Here is a 19,322-nt window from a genome sequence, read left to right on the forward strand (position 1 = left end):
GAGAAGAAGATTTTTGAAATTTTAGTCAATTTGACCCTTTTTGGCCCCGCCCCTCAGGCCCCTGGGGGCTTAGGACTAAACCGGCAACTATTTTTGTTGACCTTTGTCCATGGAAGGTCCCTGCAAAATTTCATTGAAATTGGTTCAGGGGATTTGGAGAAGAAGTCGAAAATGTAAATTGTTTACGGACGGACAACGGACGACGGACGACGACGGACAAAAGGCGATCGCAATATAGGTCACTTGAGACTTTGTCTCAGGTGACCTAATAACAAAGCATTAAGACTTAGAAGTATCTTTGTTATTAAGTTTATTACTCTAAATAAAACCTGTAGATAATATGATAATTTCTGAAGTACCTGTGTAGGACACTTCCATGGTCATTTGATGACAAAGTAAAACATGTAAATATGTAATAGATATAAAATGAACTGATGATGATTACAAAGATGAATATAATATATGTACGATATAATTGTATATAATATTTTATTTATACACAAAATGTATATACCTACTTTGTATACATATGTTACTTATATTGTATACATGTGTATATACAAAATATATATACTTTGAATGGAAAATTACTAAATATATATTGCTAAGCAATACAAATGTGAACCATGATTGGACAAAACAAAAATTGTAAAATTTGTAATTATACATAATCTACTATTGGATGGGAGGGTACAATATGACTATTTTGGACGGAACTTAAAATGAATTTCATGCATAAGGGTTTTTTCCCATAAAGGAAGAAAATGAGATAATTTAAAATAATTTGACAAAAACGTTATGAGTTTGAGGTATATAGAAGTACTGGTACTGATGTTAGACTCTGAAGGACATGAAAGGTCTTATATTTTTTGTGTGTTCCAGGAACTTATAAAAGCTGATAGAGGAAACAAGATTCCACAGAACTGACTTCACACAAATCTACTACTCTGACGATATTATCTAGGAACAAAGCTTCTTTTTAAATCAATGATTTCTATAGTAGCACCAGGAAAATACAGTCTAACTTCCATAAATCAAGCTTTGAAGGGTCTAATTAATTGATGTATTGAACTTATAGCAAAGTCCAGATTTCCCCCTATATATAACACTACTAATAAATCTATTCATGAATCAAACTTTTACTAGTCAAATCTTGCTGTTTCGAAGTATAATCACTTGTTATGAAATCATTAAAAAATGTACATGTACCAGAATGTTGAAATACTGTGCATATAAACATACAAGTCTTATTTCAGGTGTACTGTTAATTTAATATTTATATATTTCAAATTAAATTTCTTAACCTGTGTTTAGTCACACAATTTAAGAATCACACTATGTCTTATGTACAGAATGTCGATGTTCAATGTTTAACATTCGTGAGCTGATGTTTCAAATTTTCCGCGAGGGTCCTGCAGAGTTCGAAACATTAAAGGTTGACTGTATATAATTTATAATTTTAGATTTTCTTTTAGAAATCAAAATGTCTTGATAAAAATGCAAGATTCTTATATATACAAATGTACATATTTTAATGAAAAGTTTAACGAATGTCAATATACATATTTCTAATGCCCTACATACTACAGGTCCTGACTGTAAGTATTAACTGTTCCCTGCACGTTTTTCAAAAGCTTTTATTGAGTCTTTCACAGAGCATCTCTCCACTTCCTCTTTATTTTCAGCAGTCTCCTGCTCTTTGATTGGCTCCTTGTCAATTGGTCTTTTGTCACAAGGTGTTTTATTGGCCGAGTCTGATTGGCCACTGGTAGTCTCTTGCTCTACTTGATCCTCTGTGTTTTGAATTTCAAATTCATATTGTTCGAGCTCTTCTTTGTCTTCCGTATCCAGCTCATCCAGAAGACTTCCTGTTAGATTGACCGAACCTTTGCCTTTCCCACGTGATTTTGTTTTCCGTAAGTTACGCTGTTTTCCATGTGGTCTCTGCATTCCATGAATTGCGTCCTGCTCCGATCCTGAACTGGACTCGGTAGTAAAGCTACTACCACTGTTATCTCCCTTGAACGAGAGCCTCTCTATGGTGTTGAGACTTGACCGTAACTGCCGAAGGGCAGGACTTCCTCCTGGGCGAGATGCATCATGGGATACAACATCACGTATGCTATGTTTAATAAATGTTGGCTTCGGAGGAGGTTCAGGTTTTTTCTGTTTGACCTCGTTCTTAAGTCCTTTTGTAAACAAGCCTTTGTCCGAGTCAGAAGATTGTGACCCAGATTTATCAGTCTGACCTACTGACACACGCACTTGTTTCTCAGCAATTGCCTTACTCCCGCTCTTGTCATGATCCCTTGGTGACTCTGGGTTGGAGGAGGAGCTGGTTTGAGGGTCAATGTCACAACTTTCATTAGAGTTTGATTCATCAGGAGGGGCATAAGAAAAGACACTTTTCTTCTGGTTGTCCGAACCACCATCTTTAACCACACCTGTAATAAAATTAAACAATACATGTAAATGTGTAATATATTATCTCGTTTTGAAAGAAAGATATATAATTTTTTGGTATGTTTGTTAAGAGAGGAAGAAAAAGAGGAAGAATATCCCAATATTCATGTTTATGAGAATTAAGCCTTTTTGAGCATTTTTAACTAAAATTATTTATGGTAATATACAACTTAGACTGTCTAATACTTACATACCTTGATTGAATGCTATTCATTTGAAAAGTCTTAATTAAGCATGGCATATAAATGAAAGAAATCTTTTCTTGAAAGACTGTTCCTGGAATGCTAAACAAATTATTTTATGCCTTTAGTACTTATGAAAAAAAATTCTTAAGTTTTGTTGACTTGCTTTAAACATTTTTCCTTCTATTGAAATAATATCAACTGACCTTTGACCCCATCAACTTCAACCTTCTTGCCTTGTGAACTGCCTGCCTTGACCTTTGAACTTGTGGGCTGGTCAGTATCTTGTCTCTGAATCTGAAGCTGGCGGAAAATCTCCATTTCCAGGTGTGACCTACAAAGAAACGCAGACCAGTTCTATATAAAAAGGACTACAGGAATGTATTTGTGACTTGCAGAGAAACCCAGACCAGTTCTATATAAATAGGATAACAGGAATATAACTGTGACCTGCAATAAACACAGATTAGTTCTATATAAATAGGATAACAGGAATATAACTGTGACCTGCAATAAACCCAGACCAGTTCTATATAAATAGGATAACAGGAATATAACTGTGACCTGCAATAAACACAGACCAGTTCTATATAAATAGGATAACAGGAATATACCTGTGACCTGCAATAAACACAGACCAGTTCTATATAAATAGGATAACAGGAATATACCTGTGACCTGCAATAAACACAGACCAGTTCTATATAAATAGGATAACAGGAATATACCTGTGACCTGCAATAAACACAGACCAGTTCTATATAAATAGGATAACAGGAATATACCTGTGACCTGCAATAAACACAGACCAGTTCTATATAAATAGGATAACAGGAATATACCTGTGACCTGCAATAAACACAGACCAGTTCTATATAAATAGGATAACAGGAATATACCTGTGACCTGCAATAAACACAGACCAGTTCTATATAAATAGGATAACAGGAATATACCTGTGACCTGCAATAAACACAGACCAGTTCTATATAAATAGGATAACAGGAATATACCTGTGACCTGCAATAAACACAGACCAGTTCTATATAAATAGGATAACAGGAATATACCTGTGACCTGCAATAAACACAGACCAGTTCTATATAAATAGGATAACAGGAATATACCTGTGACCTGCAATAAACACAGACCAGTTCTATATAAATAGGATAACAGGAATATACCTGTGACCTGCAATAAACACAGACCAGTTCTATATAAATAGGATAACAGGAATATACCTGTGACCTGCAATAAACACAGACCAGTTCTATATAAATAGGATAACAGGAATATACCTGTGACCTGCAATAAACACAGACCAGTTCTATATAAATAGGATAACAGGAATATACCTGTGACCTGCAATAAACACAGACCAGTTCTATATAAATAGGATAACAGGAATATACCTGTGACCTGCAATAAACACAGACCAGTTCTATATAAATAGGATAACAGGAATATACCTGTGACCTGCAATAAACACAGACCAGTTCTATATAAATAGGATAACAGGAATATACCTGTGACCTGCAATAAACACAGACCAGTTCTATATAAATAGGATAACAGGAATATACCTGTGACCTGCAATAAACACAGACCAGTTCTATATAAATAGGATAACAGGAATATACCTGTGACCTGCAATAAACACAGACCAGTTCTATATAAATAGGATAACAGGAATATACCTGTGACCTGCAATAAACACAGACCAGTTCTATATAAATAGGATAACAGGAATATACCTGTGACCTGCAATAAACACAGACCAGTTCTATATAAATAGGATAACAGGAATATACCTGTGACCTGCAATAAACACAGACCAGTTCTATATAAATAGGATAACAGGAATATACCTGTGACCTGCAATAAACACAGACCAGTTCTATATAAATAGGATAACAGGAATATACCTGTGACCTGCAATAAACACAGACCAGTTCTATATAAATAGGATAACAGGAATATACCTGTGACCTGCAATAAACACAGACCAGTTCTATATAAATAGGATAACAGGAATATACCTGTGACCTGCAATAAACACAGACCAGTTCTATATAAATAGGATAACAGGAATATACCTGTGACCTGCAATAAACACAGACCAGTTCTATATAAATAGGATAACAGGAATATACCTGTGACCTGCAATAAACACAGACCAGTTCTATATAAATAGGATAACAGGAATATACCTGTGACCTGCAATAAACACAGACCAGTTCTATATAAATAGGATAACAGGAATATACCTGTGACCTGCAATAAACACAGACCAGTTCTATATAAATAGGATAACAGGAATATACCTGTGACCTGCAATAAACACAGACCAGTTCTATATAAATAGGATAACAGGAATATACCTGTGACCTGCAATAAACACAGACCAGTTCTATATAAATAGGATAACAGGAATATACCTGTGACCTGCAATAAACACAGACCAGTTCTATATAAATAGGATAACAGGAATATACCTGTGACCTGCAATAAACACAGACCAGTTCTATATAAATAGGATAACAGGAATATACCTGTGACCTGCAATAAACACAGACCAGTTCTATATAAATAGGATAACAGGAATATAACTGTGACCTGCAATAAACACAGATCAGTTCTATATAAATAGGATAACAGGAATATACCTGTGACCTGCAATAAACACAGACCAGTTCTATATAAATAGGATAACAGGAAACATATCTGCTTAGTTTTCAAAAACTTTCATATTGAAATCATTGAGATTTTAAGACTTTATTTGCTTAGGCTACATTCGTGATCCCGGATGAAAAGGTACATGTGGCACAGACATATTGCACGATAAACGAAGGCACTTGGACCGTTCTATAAGCTGAGCTAAAAATAGTTTTTCCTTCTTTCACGCGTCCACTGAATTACATAACGTATCTTTAAAACTACATGTGGCTTGACATTGTTTTAGCAAGAAATAACGCGAACTAGCGATAGTCAGCATTTTAGTATCTGTCAGGTACGTCTGAACCCCTCAATCTAAATGTGCCGAATATTCCTGAGGTCAGCCTCAGTTTAGATCTGTGCCTGTAGTTTTCTTCCAGGTTCAACCATATACGCGAAAGTGGCCTTTAAGTTTCCTTGTTATGGTGAAATTATAAGAATGTATTTACCTAGTTTGCAAAAATTGTAAGATACATATTTGCTTAGTTTCCCAAAACAGTAAAGGTGAAATTACAGAGATATATTTGTTAAGCATCCAAAAATTATAGAAATACGATAGCTTCTTCTCTCAAAATTGTAAGGTTAAAATCATACGATTATATTTCCTTTTTCCTTATTATTGTAAAAATCAAATTATAAAACATATCAGTGGTTGTATTAATATATTTATGAAGATTATATATATAGGAATATATTTGTTCAGTTTCCCAAACTATAAAGGTGAAATTATAGCAATAGCTTTTCTGTCTAGTTTACCAAGAAACATGATAGAAATGTATTTGCTTATTTTCTAAAAGCTTTACAGGAGAGCTACAGGATTATGTTCGGCTGAAGTTTCTAAATATTATAAAGGTAAAATCATAACACCATATTTCCTTAGGTTCTCAATATTGAGGCGATATTATTGAACCCATCAGCAGTAACAGTACCCAGCATTGCAAGGTCCTGTACTCACTTGAGCTGTTTCTCTTTCTCCTGCGACAGAAGATCGGGGTCAGTGTTGTCCATCTTGAGAAGCTGGGCCAAGTAGGGTTCCTGGGAGTACAGATAGTCCTCAATCTGCTGGACGCGATGGTCAAGGCGCTCTTCTTCACCCTGCTGCATCTGTAGTTAAAGACTTACTGATTGTTACATAGAATTTAACAAACATGACTTAGATATACAATAGTCCATTAGATGCATATTGCTCAGGCCTGAACACACTAAATGAGAGGTATGGAGAAGATATATTGACAATTTTTGCCAGGGGATACATGTACAAGATAAAATTCAGGTACATGGAAGTGTGAAGTTCTTTTTACCACAGATACAATATACAATTAATCTTCTTTTCATTTGGTAGATTCATTATGTAGATAAGCAATGCATTAAGTATATAACCTTGATATAATGCCACTCAAGTTATTTGTCCCTCGCTTACTGCCAATGTATCTCAAGGTCATGTTTTCCTTATTTCTATTCTCGACAATGCTTGTGGTGTATCTTCCTCAATGTATATAATTACCCCCCTGAGGTTGATTGGTTTACAGGTTGATTGCCTACACGACTCCACCCATACAGGTTTATCTCACTGACAGAGGTCAGTGTTCTGTCAGCGTTACTACCCCCACCCCCACCCCCCACCCATCACCCTTTATATTATGATGCCAACAGTCTGCTGGACAAACAATGACAGTATAAGAAGATTTATACTATATCTTGATAACCAGGAGCCAATTAAAAGAATAATTTCCAATTCAGTGTCAGATTTAACTGACCTCTGAACCCCCACTAGATATGCCGTCGTCTCCAACTCCGTAGGTTCCATCAGAGTCTGTCAGATACCCAGTAGGTTTCTCCGGAAGACTGTGCAATCCTGACAGTGCATTTATTCGGAAATACAATTCATCCACCTGATATTCAATCTCCACCATGGTGAACTCCTGCAAACAAGAAACGTATATATGTTAGAGTGGCATACACACATTGTGTTTCATTTCCAGACATCCTCTATAGTTCCAGTACAGGATTTGTCTGCCATGGTTTTGAGGTAAATATTTGATTTACAGGTTTGTATTTAGCATAGAAATTAGTCCACAGATGATTTTAATGTAAAATAATACTTAAGACTTTAAATAAATTTTCCTTACATACTTTTTAAACCAGAATTAAGCAAGCATTAGTTCTTGAAACATATTAAACAGTGATGAAAATTAAATGCATTTTCTTACCATTAAAATAGGTGTGTTTGCTTAAAAGGATAAATTTTTGTTTCAATAATTTGGAATTGAATTTTGACATAAACATTTCTCTTTGAGAAATTCAGATAACTCACTAAGCATGTAAATGGTTATAATTATAATAATAATTTGAGGTTCTTATATACAGCTTTATCATAACCTATAGATCATAGGTCATCTCGAAGCGGTTCGCAAATTATTATCTGTGGTTATTGGGCCTTTGCAACCAGCCAATACCTTTCTCAACTCCCGGGGGAGCATACAGCCGGGGCTGCCATTTCGGTGCTCACAGCTAGCATTCTACAATTCTAGCACTGCCCAACCATGTACTCATTTACAGCTGAATACACTGGTACAAGTGGAGTAAAGTATCTTGTTCAAAGATACAACACAGTGCCATGACGTGACTCAAACCAGTAACCCTCCGGTCACGAGCCGTCCTACCACTAGACTACCGTACTTCCTTGGTCAACTTACTGCTGGCAGTTCATTTTCTGGTTCATGTACTGGCGGTTCATAGCGTATCCCTGTCCACATCAGGAACTGCTTCCAAAAAAACAGCAGCGCATCACGTCCGCTCATTGCCAGAATGTCACTCTGTTTTCTGCGGTAAACTCTAAATCGGAATGACAGGAAAGCTATCACCTATGCAAACAGAAAATGGGGAAAAATGAAATCCAAGATCATTATCTAATGAATAATCTTACAACTTTTTCATCTTTTAGTAAAAAACACATTTTACATCACCGCTATTTGAAGTTGGGACCACAACGGTCAATTACATACATGTATGTGTCGCAGTGTATTAATTGGAGAGTATGATATGAAACAGTTACTCGATGATTTCCTTGGTCAAAAAGAAACTTTGTGTTTGCAGCCTCTGATAATCTTGTAGGAATAATAATCAACAGGAAAAAACCCCATTAATACTTGGGAACTCTCCCTATTTGGCGGTACATTCATGATTTCGGACCTTAAAATTCAGCATTTTCAACGAGTGAATTTGCTAAACTATTTCTTTTTTCTAATATCTGATGATTTCACCCGATAGACAGCTCAAAAAATGTCATTTTAATGGATTATTTTGTCTCTAGGGGTTAACACACATTTTGTTTATGTTCGAGCTTGTAAAATCTCCCCCATGGAAATTTCAATTAGTTGGCAAGTATGAACATTGAAAGAATCACTACTGCATGATATCTATCACTCTAGACTTTGTTTCTGGAAACAAATTAAAAGACTGCCCTGAATAACAGCTCTGTTTTCTGAATTGAAGTGTCGAGTCGCTAGACTGGTTGTATTCTACAATTTACGACAGTAGGACCACAAATGTTATACTTACATAAGAGGTGAGCAACCCTGTGAAGAACACGCAAAAACAGAAAACAAAGACACGCAGGAAGTAGGTCATTGTATGTTCTTTGCCAGGATGTTGATAGTGGCCGGTCATCAGGGACATCAACGTGAACAATGTGGTCCAGTAGTCGTGGAATGACCAACAAAAGGAGCCAAACAGGAGGAGTCCAAGACTGGAGAAGGCCAAGAGTAATCCACAGAATAGAGCCTGATGGAAGAACAAGGAAATCGTTTTGTGTTTTGTATTGACAAATTATGAAAATATCAAACAGTATACAGTATTTCATAGCATAACTAGATAAATCCTCAATGCAACATTTATATACTGTTAAAGTGGACATTTTTGCGATGTGGAAAGGTTTGTGTTTTTCAAGTCGAGTAAATTGATGTGAAACTAGAGAAATCATGAGTGAGCTCACAGAGATACAATAATGTATACCCCTCACTTGCGCTTACTGGGTACTTAATAATTTCAAGGGCCATAACTCAAGGAAGAATTGTCAACATGCCAATTCCTTACTTCATGCACATCCACATATGATGTTCATTTGCTGTGTTAAATTACAAAAAAATGCAACACACAGTTTAGGAGGAGTTGCACTTACAAAGATCATGGACGGACTGATGGACAGACTGATGGACGGACAGATAGCGCGATTCCTATAAACCATCCCCCCAAAAAACAAATTGTTTGGGGAATAAATATCCACATGTGAATATTTATTTATAGATGAAAGACAGATAAAATATTGTTTGTACTTAGATTTCAGAGATATTGCTTAAATTAAAATTTTCACAATGCGATCGGTTTAAAAGGATACAAGGCAAACATTCAAATGCAAAAAATGTCCACTTTTACAATACATTATATAGCAAAAAATGAATGCTTAATTTACAATCATGCACTCAATGTGTTACTTAAATATAGTTTTCTATCAACCTTAACTGAACAAAATATGACAGTTAACAACAAAAATATGTTACTGAACCTGTTTGAAACAGGGTTTTTGAAATGTCCGGTTTACTTACAGTGAATATAATGAACTCTTTATGCACTCGTTTGCAGACATTGCCAAATAGGGCGAAGAGCCTGTTGTATCTTAGCAACCTCAGTGATTTGATGAAAACTAGGAACAAAATGACTCCAACTTGAACTTGAAGAATCTAAAAGAAATAAATGACATTTTAATCTTAATATTCTGTGAATGATTGTGAACCTATAACTGCTCTAGTAATTCTGTGTCAAGTAAGGCATTTGTCATCGACGCTTTAGCTAACGAATATAGGAATGACCATGGCACCGCTGGTTCTAACACTAATCAAAATGGACTCTGTAAGCTAACAAAACCAATGCAAGAGATTGTTCAGTTTGTTCACAGAGAGCACTGGGGCGTTTTCAAGTAAACAAGTTAAGGATAAAGTGAAACAGTTTAATTCAACTTGCTACTAGCTATTTTGGAAAAGTTTAGATAGTTAAGAGATGTCATTGGGATAATAAACTGTAAACTAAAACAACTTTGATAATACATATGAAACTGACACATTCATATGCTCTATGAATTTCACACTATAGATGTATTTGTGAATTATTGTTTTGTTAAACATTATTATGCTCCAATGAAATTCAGTATGTAAGAATTCTTCTCTAGAAATTTAAGATGACATGACTTATATACCTACCTCATCCCATACAGCAAGAAAGGACACATCTACAAACTGTTCAAAGTAGGTACTCCGCATGTTCTCCAGGGCTTCCCAAACCAGCATAAACCGGTACAGGTAACACCCAATGTAGGTCAGAGACAGAGCCACCATCAAACACTGAAAACATAAGATAGCTCAATGTAGGTCAGAGACAGAGCCATCATCAAACACTGAAAACATAAGATAGCTCAATGTAGGTCAGAGACAGAGCCACCATCAAACACTAAAAACATGAGATATCTAAATGTGGGTCAGAGACAGAGCCACCATCAAACACTAAAAACATGAGATATCTCAATGTAGGTCAGAGACAGAGCCACCATCAAACACTAAAAACATAAGATAGCTCAATGTAAGTCAGAGACAGAGCCACCATCAAACACTGAAAACATAAGATAGCTCAATGTGGGTCAGAGACAGAGCCACCATCAAACACTGAAAACATAAGATAGCTCAATGTGGGTCAGAGACAGAGCCACCATCAAACACTGAAAACATAAGATAGCTCAATGTGGGTCAGAGACAGAGCCACCATCAAACACTGAAAACATAAGATAGCTCAATGTGGGTCAGAGACAGAGCCACCATCAAACACTGAAAACATAAGATAGCTCAATGTGGGTCAGAGACAGAGCCACCATCAAACACTGAAAACATAAGATAGCTCAATGTGGGTCAGAGACAGAGCCACCATCAAACACTGAAAACATAAGATAGCTCAATGTGGGTCAGAGACAGAGCCACCATCAAACACTGAAAACATAAGATAGCTCAATGTGGGTCAGAGACAGAGCCACCATCAAACACTGAAAACATAAGATAGCTCAATGTGGGTCAGAGACAGAGCCACCATCAAACACTGAAAACATAAGATAGCTCAATGTGGGTCAGAGACAGAGCCACCATCAAACACTGAAAACATAAGATAGCTCAATGTGGGTCAGAGACAGAGCCACCATCAAACACTGAAAACATAAGATAGCTCAATGTGGGTCAGAGACAGAGCCACCATCAAACACTGAAAACATAAGATAGCTCAATGTGGGTCAGAGACAGAGCCACCATCAAACACTGAAAACATAAGATAGCTCAATGTGGGTCAGAGACAGAGCCACCATCAAACACTGAAAACATAAGATAGCTCAATGTGGGTCAGAGACAGAGCCACCATCAAACACTGAAAACATAAGATAGCTCAATGTGGGTCAGAGACAGAGCCACCATCAAACACTGAAAACATAAGATAGCTCAATGTGGGTCAGAGACAGAGCCACCATCAAACACTGAAAACATAAGATAGCTCAATGTGGGTCAGAGACAGAGCCACCATCAAACACTGAAAACATAAGATAGCTCAATGTGGGTCAGAGACAGAGCCACCATCAAACACTGAAAACATAAGATAGCTCAATGTGGGTCAGAGACAGAGCCACCATCAAACACTGAAAACATAAGATAGCTCAATGTGGGTCAGAGACAGAGCCACCATCAAACACTGAAAACATAAGATAGCTCAATGTGGGTCAGAGACAGAGCCACCATCAAACACTGAAAACATAAGATAGCTCAATGTGGGTCAGAGACAGAGCCACCATCAAACACTGAAAACATAAGATAGCTCAATGTGGGTCAGAGACAGAGCCACCATCAAACACTGAAAACATAAGATAGCTCAATGTGGGTCAGAGACAGAGCCACCATCAAACACTGAAAACATAAGATAGCTCAATGTGGGTCAGAGACAGAGCCACCATCAAACACTGAAAACATAAGATAGCTCAATGTGGGTCAGAGACAGAGCCACCATCAAACACTGAAAACATAAGATAGCTCAATGTGGGTCAGAGACAGAGCCACCATCAAACACTGAAAACATAAGATAGCTCAATGTGGGTCAGAGACAGAGCCACCATCAAACACTGAAAACATAAGATAGCTCAATGTGGGTCAGAGACAGAGCCACCATCAAACACTGAAAACATAAGATAGCTCAATGTGGGTCAGAGACAGAGCCACCATCAAACACTGAAAACATAAGATAGCTCAATGTGGGTCAGAGACAGAGCCACCATCAAACACTGAAAACATAAGATAGCTCAATGTGGGTCAGAGACAGAGCCACCATCAAACACTGAAAACATAAGATAGCTCAATGTGGGTCAGAGACAGAGCCACCATCAAACACTGAAAACATAAGATAGCTCAATGTGGGTCAGAGACAGAGCCACCATCAAACACTGAAAACATAAGATAGCTCAATGTGGGTCAGAGACAGAGCCACCATCAAACACTGAAAACATAAGATAGCTCAATGTGGGTCAGAGACAGAGCCACCATCAAACACTGAAAACATAAGATAGCTCAATGTGGGTCAGAGACAGAGCCACCATCAAACACTGAAAACATAAGATAGCTCAATGTGGGTCAGAGACAGAGCCACCATCAAACACTGAAAACATAAGATAGCTCAATGTGGGTCAGAGACAGAGCCACCATCAAACACTGAAAACATAAGATAGCTCAATGTGGGTCAGAGACAGAGCCACCATCAAACACTGAAAACATAAGATAGCTCAATGTGGGTCAGAGACAGAGCCACCATCAAACACTGAAAACATAAGATAGCTCAATGTGGGTCAGAGACAGAGCCACCATCAAACACTGAAAACATAAGATAGCTCAATGTGGGTCAGAGACAGAGCCACCATCAAACACTGAAAACATAAGATAGCTCAATGTGGGTCAGAGACAGAGCCACCATCAAACACTGAAAACATAAGATAGCTCAATGTGGGTCAGAGACAGAGCCACCATCAAACACTGAAAACATAAGATAGCTCAATGTGGGTCAGAGACAGAGCCACCATCAAACACTGAAAACATAAGATAGCTCAATGTGGGTCAGAGACAGAGCCACCATCAAACACTGAAAACATAAGATAGCTCAATGTGGGTCAGAGACAGAGCCACCATCAAACACTGAAAACATAAGATAGCTCAATGTGGGTCAGAGACAGAGCCACCATCAAACACTGAAAACATAAGATAGCTCAATGTGGGTCAGAGACAGAGCCACCATCAAACACTGAAAACATAAGATAGCTCAATGTGGGTCAGAGACAGAGCCACCATCAAACACTGAAAACATAAGATAGCTCAATGTGGGTCAGAGACAGAGCCACCATCAAACACTGAAAACATAAGATAGCTCAATGTGGGTCAGAGACAGAGCCACCATCAAACACTGAAAACATAAGATAGCTCAATGTGGGTCAGAGACAGAGCCACCATCAAACACTGAAAACATAAGATAGCTCAATGTGGGTCAGAGACAGAGCCACCATCAAACACTGAAAACATAAGATAGCTCAATGTGGGTCAGAGACAGAGCCACCATCAAACACTGAAAACATAAGATAGCTCAATGTGGGTCAGAGACAGAGCCACCATCAAACACTGAAAACATAAGATAGCTCAATGTGGGTCAGAGACAGAGCCACCATCAAACACTGAAAACATAAGATAGCTCAATGTGGGTCAGAGACAGAGCCACCATCAAACACTGAAAACATAAGATAGCTCAATGTGGGTCAGAGACAGAGCCACCATCAAACACTGAAAACATAAGATAGCTCAATGTGGGTCAGAGACAGAGCCACCATCAAACACTGAAAACATAAGATAGCTCAATGTGGGTCAGAGACAGAGCCACCATCAAACACTGAAAACATAAGATAGCTCAATGTGGGTCAGAGACAGAGCCACCATCAAACACTGAAAACATAAGATAGCTCAATGTGGGTCAGAGACAGAGCCACCATCAAACACTGAAAACATAAGATAGCTCAATGTGGGTCAGAGACAGAGCCACCATCAAACACTGAAAACATAAGATAGCTCAATGTGGGTCAGAGACAGAGCCACCATCAAACACTGAAAACATAAGATAGCTCAATGTGGGTCAGAGACAGAGCCACCATCAAACACTGAAAACATAAGATAGCTCAATGTGGGTCAGAGACAGAGCCACCATCAAACACTGAAAACATAAGATAGCTCAATGTGGGTCAGAGACAGAGCCACCATCAAACACTGAAAACATAAGATAGCTCAATGTGGGTCAGAGACAGAGCCACCATCAAACACTGAAAACATAAGATAGCTCAATGTGGGTCAGAGACAGAGCCACCGTCAAACACTGAAAACATAAGATAGCTCAATGTGGGTCAGAGACAGAGCCACCATCAAACACTGAAAACATAAGATAGCTCAATGTGGGTCAGAGACAGAGCCACCATCAAACACTGAAAACATAAGATAGCTCAATGTGGGTCAGAGACAGAGCCACCATCAAACACTGAAAACATAAGATAGCTCAATGTGGGTCAGAGACAGAGCCACCATCAAACACTGAAAACATAAGATAGCTCAATGTGGGTCAGAGACAGAGCCACCATCAAACACTGAAAACATAAGATAGCTCAATGTGGGTCAGAGACAGAGCCACCATCAAACACTGAAAACATAAGATAGCTCAATGTGGGTCAGAGACAGAGCCACCATCAAACACTGAAAACATAAGATAGCTCAATGTGGGTCAGAGACAGAGCCACCATCAAACACTGAAAACATAAGATAGCTCAATGTGGGTCAGAGACAAGGCCACTGTCAAACACTGAAAACATGAGATATCTCAATGTAAGTCAGAGACAGAGTCACCATCAAACACTGAAACATAAGATAGCTCAATGTGGGTCAGAGACAAGGCCACTGTCAAACCCTGAAAACATGAGATAGCTCAATGTAAGTCAGAGACAGAGCCACTGTCAAACACTGAAAACATGAGATAGCTCAATGTGGGTCAGAGACAGAGCCACCATCAAACACTGAAAACATGAGATAGCTCAATGTTAGTCAGACACCTCAGTTCTTAAGGAGATACACAATAATATGCATCATATCACCAGAAAACACAAGAAAAAAACAAAAGAAATTTTACAATTTCATACTTGTTATCTTAAAAGTGGACTAAAATACAGCTACAGGCAGAATATCAGTGTTTGATTCATAAGAACCTATTAAAAGATTTAAACATATGACGCCGGTGACCTTGAATATCGAACAAGGACATCAGGTTGAAAGTGGATCAAGGTCATTCATTTGAACAAACTTAGTAGCCCTTCATCCCAGCATGCTACAGGCCTAATATCAGTACCCTAGGCCTTTCGGTTATTGAGAAGAAGTTGTTTTAAGATTTTAAGACATCTGACCTCAGTGACCTTGAAAGTGTGTCATGGTCATTCATTTGAACAAACGTGGTAGCCCTTCATCCCAGCTTGCTACAGGCCCAATATCAGTAACCTGGGCCTTTTGGTTATTGAGAAAAAGTTGTTTAAAATAAAAAGTTGATGCCGGACAGACAGACGCCGGACGGACGGACGGACGCCGGACGCCGCACCATGGCATAAGCTCACTTGCCCTTCGGGCAGGTGAGCTAAAAAATATTATATATTCTTTTTATTAAAATATCTGGTATAATCTCTAACTGATTGTCTTGGGTTGTCTTGAAAAACATTGATTATAGTCTACACTTTTTACACATTTAAAAATGGCAAGGTCCCAAATTAAATAACACAAATTATTCCATAAATTATTTTACGCATTTGTGTAACAACTATATAATGGATAATTTTTGTACAAAATTAATACAAATTTTACATGTTTGCAGAACTGATGCATAAAATGCAGGTAATGGCAGATATGACCCACTTGTATATTTTCATATTCCCTGAAGCAAATTGTTGAATGGGAAGTGACAATAATATTCAGATTATACTAAAATTTCTGATATTAAACTCACCTGTACGATGTTCCAAGCACTGTGAAGATAGTTCCTTTTCAGTTTTATCCAGTTACATACCTCATTCTTCATTTTGTACAATGTCAGGATCACAAAAAACAACTGGAAAAAAGACAAAGTAATCTTAATCTTAAACAAATAACCAAAGAATGAGGGAAAAAAACACAAAGAAAACCAAAAAATAAGTCCCTTGTTTAAATATATATGAACGTATTTGAATAATTGTTGTCCGTATATTGGAATTCATGATTGACATTTCTCTCATATTAATGCAAAAAGATGTATTTCACAAATCGATCAGAAACAAAATTCATACGAGGGCTTGTACAAAGTGTTACCCTGGGAACATTAATGCTCAAGGCTCCAATACAAATGTTATTTGGGAATCTTTTATTTTTTATTTTTATTTTTTTATTATTTTTTAAATATACATTATAAACAGTACCGGATATATATATATATGTGATTCATAAAAGTTTATTATGTCAAAAATTCCAAATTTTACAGTATTTGTTTTTGTTGTTGAAATATGTACCAATTTGAGTACCATATAGTTAAGTATAATGTTAACTCAAGTTTGTCAGGACCATGAGCTGATCATTCCTACACCCGAGTTTCAGTTAAATCTGCCTATTAGAACTTGTTTTTAAGTTTGAAATAGTTTTTTCAAAATGGCAGACATGGCGGCCATATTGGATATCTGAATGACCAGAAAAATAACAACACTTATTGAGGACCATGAGTTGATCATTCCTACAAAGTTTCAGTTCAATCGGCCCAGTAGAACTTGACTTTAAGTTTGAAATAGTTTTTCAAAATGGCGGCTATGGCGGCCATATTGGAGTTCTGATCGACCCGACAAAAAAAACCAACACTCTTTGTCAGGACCATGAGTTGATCATTCCAACAAAGTTTCAGTTCAATCGGCCCAGTAGAACTTGACTTTAAGTTTGAAATAGTTTTTCAAAATGGCGGCTATGGCGGCCATATTGGATTTCTGATCGACCCGACAAAAAAAACCAACACACTTTGTCAGGACCATGAGTTGATCATTCCAACAAAGTTTCAGTTCAATCGGCCCAGTAGAACTTGACTTTAAGTTTGAAACAGTTTTTCAAAATGGCGGCCGTGTCGGCCATATTGGATTTCTGATCGACCCGAAAAATAACAACACTTTGTCAGGACCATGAGTTGATCATTCCTACAAAGTTTCCATTCAATTGGCCCAGTAGAACTTGACTTTAAGTTTGAAATAGTTTTTCATAATGGCGGCCGTGTCGGCCAAATTGGATTTCTGATCGAAAGGAAAAATAACAACACTGTGTCAGGACCATGGGTCGTTCATTCCTACAAAGTTTCAGTTCAATCGGCCCAGTAGAACTTGACTTTAACTTTGAAAAAGTTTTTCAAAATGGCGGCCCTGTCGGCCATATTGGATTTCTGATCGACCCGAAAAATAACAACAATTTGTCGGGACCATGAGTCGATCAATCCTACAAAGTTTCAGTTCAATTGGCCGAGTAGAACTTGACTTTAATTTTGAAAAAGTTTTTCAAAATGGCGGCCGTGGCGGCCATATTGGATTTCTCATCGACCCGAAAAAAAATAACAACACTTTGTCAGGATTATGGGTCGATCATTCCTACAAAGTTTCAGTTCAATTGGCCCAGCAGAACTTGACTTTAAGTTTGAAATAGTTTTTCAAAATGGCGGCCTTGTCGGCCATATTGGATTTCTGATCGACCCGAAAAATAATAACACTTTGTCAGGACCATGAGTCGAACATTCCTACCAGGTTTCAGTTCAATCGACCCAGCAGAACTTGACTTTAAGTTTGAAATAGTTTTTCAAAATGGCGGCCGTGTCGGCCATATTGGATTTCTGATCGACCCGAAAAATAACAACACTTGGTCAGGGAGATGTCAGTAATCTTCCCATGAAATATTAATGAAATCCCTTTGCCAGTATTTCAGCTTAAGTTGAAAATGTAAAATGTTAACAGACGACGACGACGGACGAAGACGGACGAAGACGGATAGCAATAGGTCGCTTGAGCTAAAGCTCAGGTGACCTTAAAAATTATACAATCCAATTGATGAATTGTATAGATTATAGCTGACAATGAGAACACTCATACCAGTTATTGGACAGTACTACCTTCTACACTAACGAAGTAAATCATTACGATTCATATTTATTTATATAGTTTCTAATGCAATGATCAGTTGATACCTTACCTCACAAGCCAACACAAAGTTATCGGTTGGGGTCATGTAACGGTACAGATAAGTCGATATAACCCGATGGTCCATAAAAGCGCCCCCTGTTGGTGGAAGTTCCATAACCAATGCAACGGACGAGAAGAGATTTGTCGGAGCATTAAATAAGGTGAGTTCGACGACCACTGCCCGGGTGTGCTTGTTTATCCAGCCTTGGTACTCCAGCTGCTGTAGCTGAGACAGGGCTTTGGATCTGAAAAGAAAGAAATTGTAATACAGTAATTCTTGTACAGTGTATTCTGTTTTTGAAATTTATCATTTTTAACTTTACTATCCACGCACAATACTTAATTTTTACTTAATGAAATGAAGCATTCCGGTGACATTTAATGTACTTCTCATTCTCTTTAGAAGAACGTACGGTAAAGCAAAACATCTCATTAACAGATGGTTTTGGGTTTTTTCTACCATTTTCAGTGGTTGAAACCCAGAAGACTGAAGTTAGTACATTTAAATGTTCAACTGATGTGATTTTACGAAGATATTTTGTATCTGATTTTTACTTTTTTAATTTACACTGAGAAACTGTATACCAGGAATGTTT

General features: G+C 37.5%; 1 protein-coding gene across 4 annotated transcripts in view; it reads right to left on the reverse strand.

Moving 5' to 3' along the window:
• Positions 1–532: 532 nt before the first annotated feature.
• The window catches only part of LOC110443309, a 365,314-nt gene continuing 346,524 nt past the window's right edge, over positions 533–19,322 (reverse strand). For all 4 annotated transcript variants that reach the window (XM_021487458.1, XM_021487457.1, XM_021487459.1 and 1 more), the window contains 10 exons: positions 18,737–18,971; positions 16,500–16,601; positions 10,616–10,756; positions 9,965–10,099; positions 8,922–9,143; positions 8,057–8,224; positions 7,118–7,282; positions 6,316–6,464; positions 2,852–2,979; positions 533–2,444 (listed from right to left, as the gene is read on the reverse strand). In XM_021487458.1, coding sequence (XP_021343133.1) covers positions 1,606–2,444; positions 2,852–2,979; positions 6,316–6,464; positions 7,118–7,282; positions 8,057–8,224; positions 8,922–9,143; positions 9,965–10,099; positions 10,616–10,756; positions 16,500–16,601; positions 18,737–18,971 — 2,284 coding nt within the window. In that variant the 3' untranslated portion in view covers positions 533–1,605. The remainder of the gene's footprint in view (positions 2,445–2,851; positions 2,980–6,315; positions 6,465–7,117; positions 7,283–8,056; positions 8,225–8,921; positions 9,144–9,964; positions 10,100–10,615; positions 10,757–16,499; positions 16,602–18,736; positions 18,972–19,322) is intronic.

Source organism: Mizuhopecten yessoensis, unplaced genomic scaffold (assembly GCF_002113885.1).
Source record: "Mizuhopecten yessoensis strain PY_sf001 unplaced genomic scaffold, ASM211388v2 scaffold716339, whole genome shotgun sequence".
NCBI classification, from domain to species: Eukaryota; Metazoa; Mollusca; class Bivalvia; order Pectinida; family Pectinidae; genus Mizuhopecten; species Mizuhopecten yessoensis.